We start from the raw sequence: 14,504 nt of genomic DNA on the forward strand, positions 1-14,504 counted from the left end.
AAGCCGGGACTCCTCACATCCCACATCCGGCAGGGGAAGCCCAGCGGGTGAGCGCGGGTCCCCTCAGTCCCCGAGGGAGTGCGCCAGACGGAAACGCCCCTCGCCCGCGGGCCTCGCTTTCCTCTCCCGCGTCCTTGGGTCACTTCCCGCTGTCTCCAGCCCGAGCCCGTGGCCCCAATCCCTGGTACCTCCCTACTCTGGTCACCCTTTCCCTGGTGCCCCCTCCCCGGCTTTTCTTTGTCCCGTCCCCACCCTTGCCCGGGCCTGCCGGACTCCCCTCTTTGACACCCGGCGCCACCTCCTCGAGCTTTTCTCGTCCCCTCCCCATTCCCGGCTCCCAGGTCCCCTCCCGGAACTTCTCTGGACCTCTCCGCTCCTCCGCCCCGGGCTTTCCCTCTGCGCTCTGCGGCCCCCTCAGCACCCTTCCCGGAGCTCCTCGGGTCCTGCCCCCTCCCCGTGGTTGCCCGCGCCGCCCCGCCCTCGTTTTTAAACCTGGCGCGCGGGTAGGTGAGCGCGCTAGCCCGAGTGGATCCAGGCGCGTTCGGAGGCCGGCGCCGCAGCAGGGGGCGCGGGCTCCGCGGGCACCATGGAGTCCGAGGCGGCGGCCGGAGCCCGGAAGGCGCGGGGGCGCGGCTGTCACTGCCCCGGGGACGCTCCCTGGAGGCCTCCGCCACCGCGCGGGCCGGAGAGGTGAGGGTGGCCCTGCGCCCCCGTGGACGCGCGGAGAGGCGCGCGCGGTGGCGGTGCGGGGTGCGCAGCGAGCGGGAGCCTGGGGCGCCGCTGAACCCCGGATTCCCAGCAGAGCTCCCGAGCTCGACGGCGACGCCAAGCAAGCTCCTGAGCCGGCAGCCGGGTTCCCGGGAGGAGCTCTGAGTTCTCCCGGTTCCAACACACAGCTCTGAAGTGCGGAGGCCCAGGATGTAGCTGGCCAGGAAAGGGGCCGACGCTTCCGTGTAGAGGAGATCTCAATTCGCCGGCCGGGGACACTGAAGTCTCGGGCTCCTAAGCCAGCCTTGCAAAGGCAGTCTCTCACTTTGACACTTTCTCGGTAGCCGTTTCTGTTGTCCCTGGATTGGAGGCTCAGCGTTCGCTGTCCCTGGGCACCAACCCTTTTAAAGACAGTAACGTTGTAGGAAATCAGATTAGCCAGGGAGGTAGGGAAGGGACCGGGTAGGCCGGGTGGGCCAGGTAGCCAGGCAGGACAAAGATTCCCTTTTTTTTTTTTTTTTTTTTTTGAGACAGGGTCTCACTGTGTCACCGAGGCTGGAGTGCAGTGGCGTGATCTTGCTCACAGGAACCTCCGCCTCCGGGGTTCAAGGGATTCTCATGCCTCAGCCTCCTGTGTAGCTGGGATTACAGGCGCCCACCACCACGCCCAGCTAATTTTTGTATTTTTAGCAGAGACGGGGTTTCGCCATGTGGCCAAACTCCTGACCTCGAGATCCACTAACCTTGGCCTCCCAAAGTACTGGAATTAGAGGCGTGAGCCACCGCGCCCAGCCCTCTTTTTCTGTTTGCTTGTTTTTCATCCTACAACTCTGTAAAATCATCTCTGTAGAATCAAGGTCCTTCAGTGACCGAGGTGGCGTGATTGAAATTAACCGGGGACAAAGTCGCCAGCTATAGTTGGGGAACCCCGAATTGAAGAATTCAGCCAGGATTTGCTGGGAGAGAAATCTCTCAACTAATGGGTTCCCGGGTAATTGTGTGAGATTCAGGACTTCCATTCTCAAAGCTTAACTGGAGGCAGAGAACTGGGGAAGTAGCAGGAGAGAAAAAAACACAAATAACAGTAATTTATCCACAGCCCTGAGAACTTGAGGGAAAGTTCCTGGGGGGTCCGGTGCCTCTTTTTCAGGCAGGCACTGGAAATAAGATTAACTCTCCTGGCATAGTGTGAAGGCAGCAGAAGTGCCCAGGGTTCACTCTCTCTGGCGCTTGCCGTTCCAGCCCCGCGCCCTGGCGACCTTGGATCCAGACACCTGGAGATGCTGAGCTGACCAGAACGGGAAGGCCGGTAAGGTTCAGTATGGGCATTGTAGGTAACCCCTCCAGCCAGAAAGTGGCACCGTGTTTTAAAACAAAGGGACCGTGTCCCTCCTGCGCAGGGCCCTCCCTTGGCCGTCTAACCCAGGAGCACTTAGGGGTCTGGGAGTTGGAACCTGAAAGAGTAAGGTGTTAATCAGTCCTGAGTCGCATTATAGATTGGGCTCCTGGTAGCTTCTCCTTCCTAGAAAAGCAAACCCACTGTAAAAGCATAGTCATAGGCCGGGCGCGGTGGCTCGGGCCTGTAATCTCAGCATTTTGGGAGGCTGAGGCGGGTGGATAACCTGAGGTCAGGAGTTCGTGGCGAAACCCTGTCTCTACTAAAAATACAAAAATTAGCCGGGCGTGGTGGTGCACACCTGTAATCCCAGCTACTCTGGAGGCTGAGGCGGGAGAATTGTTAGAACCCGGGAGGCGGAGGTTACAGGGAGTGGAGATCGCGCCACTGCACTCCAGTGTGGGCGACAGAGCAAGACTCATCTCAAAAAAAAAAAAAAAAAAAAAAAAAAGCATAGTCGTTTCATGGGAATTATAAGGGATGACCTCCGTGTTGGGCTTTCTTCTGCAAAGCAACAGGTTGGGAGGGGAGGGGAGAAGGCTGCCACTATCCCTTGCCTTAGAGAAAAGTTGAGTGTACCATTAGCGTTGGGCCGGTGCCACAGAGCAAATAGGACTGAGCCCCAGCTGAGGTGCCCAGAGTTGCTGTTAAAAGCCCCCCACCCAGCGTCTGGCCCTTTCTGAAGCACTTTCAGCCCCGTCAAGCACTCCTGGGGTATCTCATGTTGTCTGAGCAAATACACTCAAGCAGAGGGCTTTGTGGGCAAGATTAATTACCTCGACCATTCTTTTGTTACTCTGCATCGGTAACTCAGTTGCTTTATACTTAACCGATGTAATGATTTGCTTTCATAGAATTTACCTTTCCTTTGTTATATTTTAAAATATAAATTGATGACTTTTATTTAAATTTTTTTGATGACTCTTAAAACACTGAAGAATTAGGCTGGGAAAGACGATGTATTTAATTTACAAAACACGTGTTATGTGGCCTAACGTGCAGTTATTTGTAATGTGGTAAGAAAACTTGCGTGTGGGAAAGCAGACCACTGTATTTTGATATTCACAGCACTTTATTAAATTAATCTGAATATTGGGAATTTTAATTTACTTCAAAGAAGGAAGCAGATAAAAGATAAATCAATTAACAAGAGATATGATTTTTTAGTCCCCAATTTTTTATACATATATCTAAATAATGTAAAATAATTCCTACTTTTGCATTCAAACTTAGTTCTTAAACATAAAATTTAAAGGTGCTTGTGTGAAAATACAGATGTTTACAATTATCCAGTTTTCTTTTAAATGAAATGGGTGTGGAAGCTATTAGTTGTTTGCAGGAATAAAAATACGATAGCACGCTTCCTAAGTAAGACGGATGGTTTTGGGTTTGCTTTCTGTTATGATAAGGACGTCTGTGAGAAAAATTTACTTGCAGAGAAATGTTGAACTTTAGTAACTTTTTCACTCATCGGCAGGTAGTCTGTCACGCTGAAGTAGTTCTGTCCACGGATGTGGGTGTGGGAAGAGTGGGTGTTCCCTGGGGGCTGTAGAGCCCGCCACGCCCCTCCCCCAACCCGGGGCACGCTCTTTGCAGGGCCCAGCTGGTTGCTCAGAGCGGCCAGCGCCAGTCTGTGCTCTGGTACTGTGCACCGCGCTGGGTTCCCTGCAGCCCAGCGACTAGAGCTGCCTAGCGCGGGGAAGGAACGCCTCTTGCTCAACAGCGCCCTCGCCCGACAAAGCAGGATCATTCCCCAGCTCCCAAGCCCTCTTCTGTATTTCTCAAAAATGCCATTGGCTAGAGTGGCGGTGAGGAGAGCTAACGCTTGGTGACCTGTACCAGGGCTCCTGGCAAGCAAAGCAAAACTAGAATAAAACCTCAAGTAGGCCAGGCGCGTGGCTCACCCCTGTAATCTCAGCACTTTGGGAGGCCCAGGCGGTCGGATCATCTGAGGTCAGGAGTTTAACCTGACGAACATGGTGAAACTGCGTCTCCACTAAAAATACAAAAGTTAGCCAGGTGGTGGCGGCGTGCGCCTGTAATCCCAGCTACTCGGGAGGCTGAGACAGGAGGATCGCTTGAACCTGGGAGGCAGAGGTTGCAGTGAGCTGAAATCGGGACACTGCAGTCCAGTGTGGGCGACAGAATAGACCCTGTCTCAAAAACAAAAACGACAACAACAAAAAACCCCCAAAAAATCCTCAAGTAGAGAGAAGGCCTCAAGGCCCTGTACTCTGAGCAGCAGGGTCACCCTCACCCACTTCATGCCCCTACAACCCCTAGGGACCTATCTCCCTCCCCTACCTGCACCTTTTTTGATCTCTGTTGCGTTTCCCTCCTGGCCACTTACGGGCACTGCCAGGGAGGCAGTTTCCTGGAAAACATCAGGGACTATTTGTTCTCCTGGGCCTGTCCTATCTGCCAGGCTCCCACACCTTAGCCCTAGGCCGGTCAGAGACTCAAACGGTGAGGAGAGGGCTGACCCCCACTGAAAGCCTCTCTGTACCTGTCGGTCCTCGGGCTCATAGGAAAACACACTCGCACATACCTTAAACACAGTGCTTGCCTTGTGCACATTTCTGTTCTCGCGTTTCATTATAAGATGTGAATATTCTCCAGGCGACAGAGCGAGACTCCGTCTCAAAAAAAAAAAAAAAAAAAAAAAAGATGTGAATATTTAGACATTTCCCTCACTGAACAAAGGATCCTTTTGGAAAACAATCAGGATATTTGTGGTATACTTTTTTTTTTTTTTTTTTTTTTTTTTTTTTTTTTTTTTTTTGAGGCGGAGTCTCGCTCTGTCTCCCAGGCTGGAGTGCAGTGGTGCAATCTCAGCTCACTGCAACCTCCACCTTCCGGTTCAAGCGATTATCCTGCCTCAGCCTCCAAGTAGCTGGGATTACAAGAGTGCGCCACCATGCCCAGCTAATTTTTGTAATTTTAGTAGGGACGGGGTTTCACTATGTTGGCCAGGCTGGTCTGGAACTCCTGACCTCAGATAGTGATCTGCCCGCCTCTACCTCCCAAAGTGCTGATAATTACAGGCATGAGCCGCTGCACCCTGCCTGGCATAAAACTTTTAAAGCTGCATATGTTTGTGGGGTAAAGTTTTTAAAGTGGATAAAGGTGTGCCGAATGTTTTAACAGGGTCCAGTTAGAACTGGGCGATTTACAGAAGCTATTCTTTCTCTGACACCTGCCACTGCCAAGTTAGGCCCTGTCTGATCGCAGGGCGCCAAATAGCCGTTAGCAGGGCAGGATTGCTTGTGGCCATAAAGTAAGCCTGAGGAATTAGGAGTGTTTTATAATTACGAACAGAGGTTAACAAAGAAGCAGCTTCCTGTATCCCCCAAAGAGTGAACAACTTTATGGAAAAGATTTTGTTCCAAAGAGCCTCATCACTTTCTTAGCTCATCACAGTGAATTATGAAAATATGGCTGGAGCCGGGCACAGTGGCTCACACCTGTAATCCCAGCAATTTGGGAGGCCGAGGTGGGAGGATCACGGTCAGGAGATCGAAACATGGTGAAACCCCGTCTCTACTAAAAATACAAAAAATTAGCTGGGCGTGGTGGCAGGTGCCTGTAGTCCCAGCTACTAGGGAGGCTGAGGCAGGGGAATCGCTTGAATCTGGGAGGTGGAGGTTGCAGTGAGCCAAGATCACACCACTGCACTCCAGCCTGGGTGAGCAGAGTGAGACTCCATCTCAAAAACAAAAACAAAAAAAATAAGAAAGAAAATATGGCTGGTAAAATGTAATGTCTGCAGAGGCTCCTTACAGGCTAATTTGCTCATGAATGTCATGTGCACATTGCCCCCACCCCCCGCCCCAGTGTCCCTGCAGGATGGAATGGCGTGGAGATTCACAGTGTCAAAGTCCTTCCTTGTCAGGCCATAGTAAGTTTTGTCCTGTTCCTCATCTGGTTCCAACTGAACTCTGGAATCTGAAGATTTGGGGTTTCTGATGCACCGCTCCAGGCCATTTCAGCTCTTTATAAATTTATTTATTTATTTTTAAGACGGAGTCTCGCTCTGTCGCCAGGCTGGAGTGCAGTGGTGTGATCTCAGCTCACTGCAACCTCTGCTTCCCAGGTTCAAGTGATTGTCCTGCCTCAGCCTCCCGAGTAGCTGGGACTACAGGCACGCACCACCTTGCCCAGCTAATTTTTTTGGTATTTTTAGTAGAGATGGGGCTTCACCATGTTGGCCAAGATGGTCTCGATCTCTCTTTTTTTTATATTTTTTGAGACGGAGTCTCGCTCTTGTTGCCCAGACTGGAGTGCAATGGCACAATCTTGGCTCACCACAACTTCCGCCTCCTGGGTTCAAGTGATTCTCCTGCCTTAGCCTCCTGAGTAGCTGGGATTACAGTCATGTGCCACCACACCTGGCTAATTTTGTATTTTTTAGTAGAGACGGGGCTTCACCGTGTTGGCCAGGCTAGTCTTGAACTCTTGACCTCAAGTGATCTGCCCACCTGGGCTTCCCAAAGTGCTACGATTACAGGAGTGAGCCATAGCACCCAGCCTGAGTTCACATCCTGCCCTCATCCAGAAGCTCTTCACCCTCAATTGCCAAGACTGGTTCCTCCAAGCCCTTTCTACGTCAGCCTCATCTATGCACAGCTCCCTGCGGCCGCTGCTCTCCTTGAAATACGGATCTGATAGTTGGACTCCCTGACTCAAAAATCCACCTCCAGTTCCTGTATCCAGAGTCAAACCTAAACTCAACAGCGGGTATTCAAGGCAAATGTCACTGTTTGAGCCCTTTGCCCATCACAGTGTCTCACTGGTACCACGCCAAGCTCCTCACCGCTCCCCACCTGCGCCCTCTATTTTCCTGCCACTCTGAATTTTTTTTGAGACGGAGTCTCGCTCTGTTGTCCAGGCTGGAGTGCAGTGGCAGGATCTTGGTTCACTGTAACCTCCGCCTCCCAGGTTCAAGTGATTCTTGTGCCTCAGCCTCCCGAGTAGCTGGGATTACAGGCATGCACCACCACGTCCACGCCCAGCTAAATTTTGTATTTTTAGTAGAGACAGGGTTTCACCATGTTGGTCAGGCTGGTCTCGAACTCCCAACCTCAGGTAATCCACCTGCCTCAGCCTTCCAAAGTGCTGGTATTACAGGCATGAGCTACTGTGACCGGTACTGCCACTCTGAATTTGATGCTCTCCTCTGCCAAAATAGTCTTAGAATCGCAAACCCACATGCCACAGATGTCTCTGCGAGGCCCTCCATGAGCCCGTTCCTGATCTTCCTTCATGCTTAGAATCATGGGTGTCTCACCATGTGATGCTTTGTAGCATGGTTATTTGCACACATGTGAGTTTCTGTCCATTAGATGGTAAAATGCTGGACCAAGCACTGTGTCTGACTCCTTTCATCGGAATTCTTCACAGTGCCTGGGACATTTTGGGCCGCAGTAACAGGAACTGATACTGATAAAGTGTCTAAATACTCTACAATTGATACTGATATGAACAATCGCAGGCGACTTATGTTCTGTGGTTTAAAACCTCAGGATGTCACCTTCCAATGCTCTTGCATTGTCTCTGTGTTTGTATGTGTCTGTCGTTACAGCTTGAACCTAGGGCTGACCAACACGCTTTTGGATCAAAGGGAGCCTTTGGGTTTCAGCATCCTGTAAGGTAATATATGACTTCACAATAAGTAATCTGTAATTTCCTTTTAATATAGGCATTAATACACTTTAGTGTCTTCAACCACATAGATTTTCAACAAAGTGGAAAATAATTCAATATATTCTTTGGTATTGTTGAGTTTCCTCATACCAAGGATATTTTGTTGGATTTCTGGAATCCATTCATGTATTCATCCATTCGGTGTTTTCTGCAAAGTGCAGTTGGCCTCTCTCTTTTCTCTATACTTTTTATTTCTACTTCTCATTACATATTATGCCTTGTATTATATTTATATAATTGCATATGAATTATATATGCATATATAAAAACTTAGATATTGAGGTATATTTCTATTGTCCTACCAGGATATAAGCTAGTGTACTGTCTAGTGCAAAGTCGACCTTCAAAATCTGTATGTTGAGGGTGGGCATGGTGGCTCATGCCTGTAATCCCAGCACATTGGGAGGCTGAGGCGGGTGGTTCACCTGAGGTCAGGAGTTCGAGACCAGACTGACCAACATGGTGAAACCCCGTCTCTACTAAAAATACAAAAAAATTAGCTGGGCGTGGTGGCGGGTGCCTGTAATCCCAGCTACTTGGGAGGCTGAGGCAGGAGAATCACTTGAACCTGGGAGGTGGAGGTTGCAGTGAGCTGAGATCGCACCATTGTACTCCAGCCTGGATGACAAGAGCAAAACTCTGTCTCCAAAAAAACAAAACAAAAAAATCTATGTGTTGAGTAAATGATTGGCTCCAGCACAGTGGGTGCCAAGCACCTTTGAGAGAGCCTTTTCCTCCTGCCTCTGAAGTGTGTGTCGTGGTCCTGGTGCTGACGAGAATTCTCACTGCTGTATCCATCTACACTCTGTCCGTTTTAGACAAGTGGCTCATGTTTAGGATTTCTGCCTGTCTCTCTGTCTCTGTCTCTTATTCTCTGTCTTTCTCCATCTCCTTTACTAAAATTAACCTTGCCTGGGCCGCCTCCACTCCTCCAGGTGCCTTTGCCTTGGTTACTCTGTAAGACTGGAAAGCTGAATACAACCCGAAGACACTCATGTGTAGGCATGAAGCTCAGACCCCTCAGACTGGTTAGAAGGAAGCTTTCCTTGTATGCCTTACACCAATAGTTTTCTTTTCTCTTCTGATGTCTCACTCTGTCACCCAGGGTGGAGTGCAGTGGTACAATCTCAGCTCACTGCAACCCCTGCCTCCTGGGCTTAAACGATCCTCCCACTTCACCCTCCTAAGTGGCTGGGACCACAGGTATGTGCCACCATGCTCTGCTAATTTTGTAATTTTTTGTAGAGACAAGGTCCCACTATATTGCCCAGACTGGTCTTGAACTCCTGGGCTCAAGCTGTCCTCTTCCCTAGGCTTCCCAAAGTGTTGGGATTACAGGCATGAGCCACTGCTACTGGCCACACCAATGGTTTTCAATCCTCATAGAATTACTAGTGGAGCTTTTAAAAATAGAGATGCCTGGGTGGTTCTCCCAGGCGCTTTGATTCACTTGCTCTAGGGAAAGACCCAGGCATCGGTTTGTTTGTTTTCAGATGGAGTCTCACTCTGTTGCCCAGGCCGGAGTGCAGTGGTGCAGTCTCGGCTCAACTGCAACTCCACCTCCCAGATTTAAGTGATTCTCCTGCCTCAGCCTCCCAAGTAGCTAGAATTACAGGTGCATGCTGCCCTGCCTGGCTAATTGTTTTTTTGTATATTTAGTAGAGATGCGGTCTCACCATGTTGGCCAGGCTGGTCTCAAACTCCTGACCTCAGGTGATCCACCCACCTTGGTCTCCTAAAGTGCTGAGATTACAGGCGTGAGCCACTGCGCCTGGCTTGTATTTTTACAGACTCCCCAGGAGGTCTTAATGTGCAGCCAGGATTGAGAGTCACCACCCTGCTTCATGCCCTGCAGGCATCCAGTCGCACCACCTACCCACAGCTGGCCTCACAGACACACTGCTGCTGCCCCCGTTTTTGTTTTGTTGTTGTTTTTTGTGTTTGACACAGAGTCTCGCTCTGTCACCCAGGCTAGAGTGTAATGCTACAATCTTGGTCACTGCAACCTCTGCCTTCCAGGTTCAAGCGATTTTTCTGCCTCAGCCTCTGGAGTAGCTGGGACTACAGGCGCTACCATGCCTGGCTAATTTTTGTATTTTTAATAGAGACAGGGTTTCACCATATTGGCCAGGCTGGTCTTGAACTCCCTATGTCAGGTAATCCACCCGCCTTGGACTCCCAAAGTGCTGCGATTACAGGCGTGAGCCACTGTGCCCGGCCACCCTGTTTTTGACTGGTTGACAATGCTGTGACTGACAAAGCATGAGCTGCAGCCATACATTGCACACTGGATATACAATTTCACTTTATGTTTTTATTACAGAAAATTTCAGACATACACAAAAGTGGAGCGAATAGTACAGTGAACCCCATGTACCCATCACCGGCCTCAATAGTTATCAACGGTCTGAGCTGATCATATTCATCACCCGCAACTATGTTGTTGTTCTTAGCATATCTTATTTTATTTTATTTTGAGATAGGGTCTTGCTCTGTTGCCCAGGCTGGCGTGCAGTGGTGTCATCGCAGCTCACTGCAGCCTCCACCTCCCCAGGCTCCCATCTCAGCCTCTGGAGTGGCTGGAACTACAAGTGCACACCACCACACCCAGTTAATTTTTTTTTTTTTTTGTATTTTTCAGATACGGGGTTTTGCCATGTTGCCCAGGCTGGTCTCAAACTCCTGGGCTCAATTGATCCTCCTGCTTTGGCCTTCCAAACTGCCGAGATTACAGATATGATGAGCCAATGAGCCACTGTGTCCCACCCCAGCATATTTTAAAGCAAATCTCAGACATGCTAAGAATTCACCTGTGAATACTTCAGTATAAATACCTAATTGTAAACATGGCTAAAAATGGAACTATGCTCATATTTCTGTCTTAGATGAATATATACATTCTGTCTGTTGCAGAATTTCTCAACCTTAGCACTGTTGCCACTTTGGGCTGGATAATTCTTCATGGTGGGAGCTAGCCTGGGCCTCGTAGGGTGTTTACCAGTATTCCTGACCTCTACTCATTAAATGTCAGTAGCTTCCCCTCAGTTCTGACAATCAAAAATGTCTCCAGACATTGCCAGATGTCCCCTGGAGGTCGAGAAGCACTGGTCTATTGGATATCTTATGAAGTGAAAAACTATCATCCATTATTTATAGAAGGGTGTGTTCTCTCCCCCTTTTCTCTTCTATCTGAAAAAAAAAGGATATTGAAATCAGCTTTGCAAATAAGCAGTGATCAATTGACAAACTTACTTCCTCAGAAGACTACAGAGAAAAATGCAAATAAATTAATGAATGAAAAGCAGGTCGAGGCATGGTGGTTCACACCTGTAATCTCATACTTTGGGAAGCTGAGGCAGGAGGATCACTTGAGCTCAGGAGTAACAGACCAGCCTGGGAAATATGGCTAAACCCTGTCTTTATGAAAAATATAAAGAATTAGCTGGACATGGTGGCATGCACCAGTAGTCTCAGCTACTAAGGAGGCTCAGGCGGGAGATGCTTGAGCCCAGGAGTTCAAGGCTGCAGTGAGCTATGATTGCCCCACTGCACTCCAGCCTGGGTGGCAGAGTGAGATCCTTTCTCAAAACAAAGAAGAAAGGAAATAAGTAAAGGATGAGAGATTATGGCCGGGAGTGGTGGCCCACGCTTGTAATCGCAGCACTTTTGGAGGCCGAGTTGGGCGAACCATTTGAGATCAGGAGTTCGAGACCAGCCTGACCAACATGGTGAAACCCCGTCTCTACTAAATACAAAAATTAGCCAGGCGTGGTGGTGGGTGCCTGTAATCTCAGATACTCGGGAGGCTGAGACAGGAGAATCACTGAACTCAAGAGGCGGAAGTTGCAGTGAGCCGAGATCGCGCCACTATACTCTAGCCTGGGTGAGAGAGCGAGACTCCTCAAAAAAAAAAAAAAAAAAAAAAGATATGGGGAGGGGATATCTTAATACTTGCCATGTATGAGCAAATCCAAAATTCTATAAAAACCTGAAATTTAGGGGTTCCAAATTTTACATACTTAAGTACTTTCTTTTTTCTTTCTCTTTCTTTTATTTTCTTTTTTCCTCAGCACATCTTTTTTATTCTGGCAGAGCAAGGGATTTGTGCCTCCAATTTCTCTATGGCAACATCTGGAAAACTTAGCTGCTTCTCTAGACCAGCGTTTCAGAGATGTCAGAGTAAATTTCCTCCAGAACCCAAGGGGTTACAGCATTTCCCATTCTGCAGGGGACAGACGGTGGGGAGAGTGAGGCTTCACCTAAGGGGGACATCAATTATCCAAGAAGAGTCAAGTCCCCTGTTTGATCACAGTGAGCCTCCTAATCTTAGAATTCAATGTTTTCAGTTGCCTTTTACCTTCCTTGAAGCACACCCTTTTCCTTGCGACTGTCTAAATTGACTGGCTGGGTCAGATTATAACTCACTTGTGAACTGGGATAGGTTTATCACCAGGTCCCTCCAATAGGTGCCTACAGTTCTCTGTTCTGATGGCTTAAATTCTGTGTGTTGTGAAGGCAAAGACCAGAGAGGAAGACTGGGGAGTTCTTTGCTTCTGGGAAAAAGCATCCTCTAGAAGGGGTTGAGGACGAGGTTCAGGTTGATTAATGGTGTATTTGTTTCTTAAATATTAGAGTCTATTTACCCATGTCAAAGCGTCAAGAATACCTGCAGAGCTCCGGGGAGCAAGTGCTGGCCAGTTTCCCAGTGCAAGCCACGATTGACTTCTACGACGATGAGTCCACTGAGTCTGCTTCGGAAGCTGAAGAGCCAGAGGAAGGACCCCCGCCCCTCTGTCTTCCACCCCAGGAGGCAGGAGGTCTGCAGGAAAACGGCAGAGACCAGGGCATCAACTGAGGGCAGCGATCCAGAGGAGGGGGTGACTCCTGGGGGGGGGGGGGGTCCTCTCCCTCATGGCGACTCCTCAAGGGGCGGCGAGTGCTCCTCATCCAAATGAGTCTGTCTCTGTCTCCTGGACCCTGCTCCGGGACCTGCCCCAACGTTCTCTTGGGGACACCCGAGCCAGGACACCGCGCATCCCTGCTGAGTGTACAGAGGCTGGAGACTTCTCGGGCAGCCCCTGGCCCGCACACTACTCAGGGCAGAGAGTCACCTTTTACTTTTCTTTCTCCTGGTGATTCGTTTTTGGTGCACTCATGCATACCTTTGAGAGAGGATTCCAGGACAAAGAGAAGGTCTGTGTCAACAGAGTTGTTATCTGGTAGAGCCCATTTTCACAGCTCCTTCGAGCATTGTCACTCGCTGATCAGGTGACGGATTCTTCCTAGTCACCCACTCCACCTCCTACTTAAACTGAGACTCATTACTTAGCTCTTTCTGCTTTTGTAAAAATAATTTAGATATTAAACCCCATTTTAATCTATCATCCAAGGGCAGATGCAGTTGCTTAGTAGCATTTTGGAAAAAAAAAAAAAAAAAGGTTTGGTTTGGTTTGGTTTTGTGACAGAGTTTCGCTCTTGTTGCCCAGGCTGGAGTACAGTGGCACGATCTCGGCTCACTGCAACCACCACCTCTTGGGTTCAAGAGATTCTCCTGTCTCAGCCTCCCAAGTAGCTGGGATTACAGGTGTGCGCTAATTTTTTGTATTGTTAGCAGCGACTTGGTGTCACCATGTTGGTCAGGCTGCTTTTGAATTCCTGACCTCAGGTGATCCATCCGCCTCAGCCTCCCAAAGTGCTGGGATTACAGGCATGAGCCACTGAGCCTGGCAATTAAAAAAAAAAAATCATATTTATTAAAAATTTTTTTTTTACCCACCAAATAATTCCCATAAGAGTAACAGAAAGGACCAGGCATGGTGGCTCACGCCTGTAATCCCAGCACTTTGGGAGGCCGAAGCGGGCAGATCACCTGAGGTTGGGAGTTCGAGACCAGCCTGACCAATGTGGAGAAACTCTGTCTCTACTAAAAATATAAAATTAGCTGGGTGTGGTGGCGCATGCCTGTAATCCCAGCTACTCGGGAGGCTGAGGTAGGAGAATGGCTTGAACCTGGGAGGCGGAGGTTGCGGTGAGCTGAGATTGCGCCATTGCACTCCAGCCTGGGCAACAAGAATGAAACTCCGTCTCAAAAAAAAAAAAGAGTAACAAAAAGGGATTTTTAGGAGACAATTAGATAAAAATGTATATGATGACTGTATAAGGGCTGTGTGTATGAATTTATAGGGAGTAGAACCTTCACTCTTAGTTGGTGACTGTTTGGGGCTTATTTTAATAGATGAACACTTTTTTAAAATTTTTTGTTTTTTTAACCCTACCCTTAACCCATGAACACTATTTTTAGTTAAAGTATCTAATGTAAAATTATTTTGAGTTTTTAATGTTTTGATGATAAATGTGTATTCCTGAACATTTCTGACTTACTTATCTTACATGTGGTGTCTTCCTGTATGCAGTACATTATATCGATTTCTACTTGAAATAAATATTTTGAAAAAATGATAATCACCTTTTTTGCTTAAGACATTTTTAGAATTAAATAGTTCCTGCTTTAAGGTTTTTTGGGCCGGGCGCGGTGGCTCAAGCCTGTAATCCCAGCACTTTGGGAGGCCGAGGCGGGTGGATCACGAGGTCAGGAGATCGAGACTATCCTGGCTAACATGGTGAAACCCCGTCTCTACCAAAAATACAAAAAACTAGCCGGGCGTGGTGGCGGGCGCCTGTAGTCTCAGCTACTTGG

General features: G+C 48.8%; 1 protein-coding gene across 1 annotated transcript; it reads left to right on the plus strand.

The window, feature by feature from the left end:
• The first annotated feature begins 804 nt into the window (after window positions 1–804).
• LOC105472657 (ripply transcriptional repressor 3) lies at window positions 805–14,247 on the plus strand. Its single transcript, XM_024790040.2, is given in 4 exon segments — window positions 805–2,017; window positions 7,686–7,753; window positions 12,440–12,695; window positions 12,697–14,247. Coding segments are annotated over 2 exon segments (309 nt in total). The 5' UTR covers window positions 805–2,017; window positions 7,686–7,753; window positions 12,440–12,452; the 3' UTR covers window positions 12,763–14,247.
• Window positions 14,248–14,504: the final 257 nt, after the last annotated feature.

The sequence above is a fragment of the Macaca nemestrina genome, chromosome 4 (assembly GCF_043159975.1).
Source record: "Macaca nemestrina isolate mMacNem1 chromosome 4, mMacNem.hap1, whole genome shotgun sequence".
Lineage (NCBI taxonomy): Eukaryota > Metazoa > Chordata > Mammalia > Primates > Cercopithecidae > Macaca > Macaca nemestrina.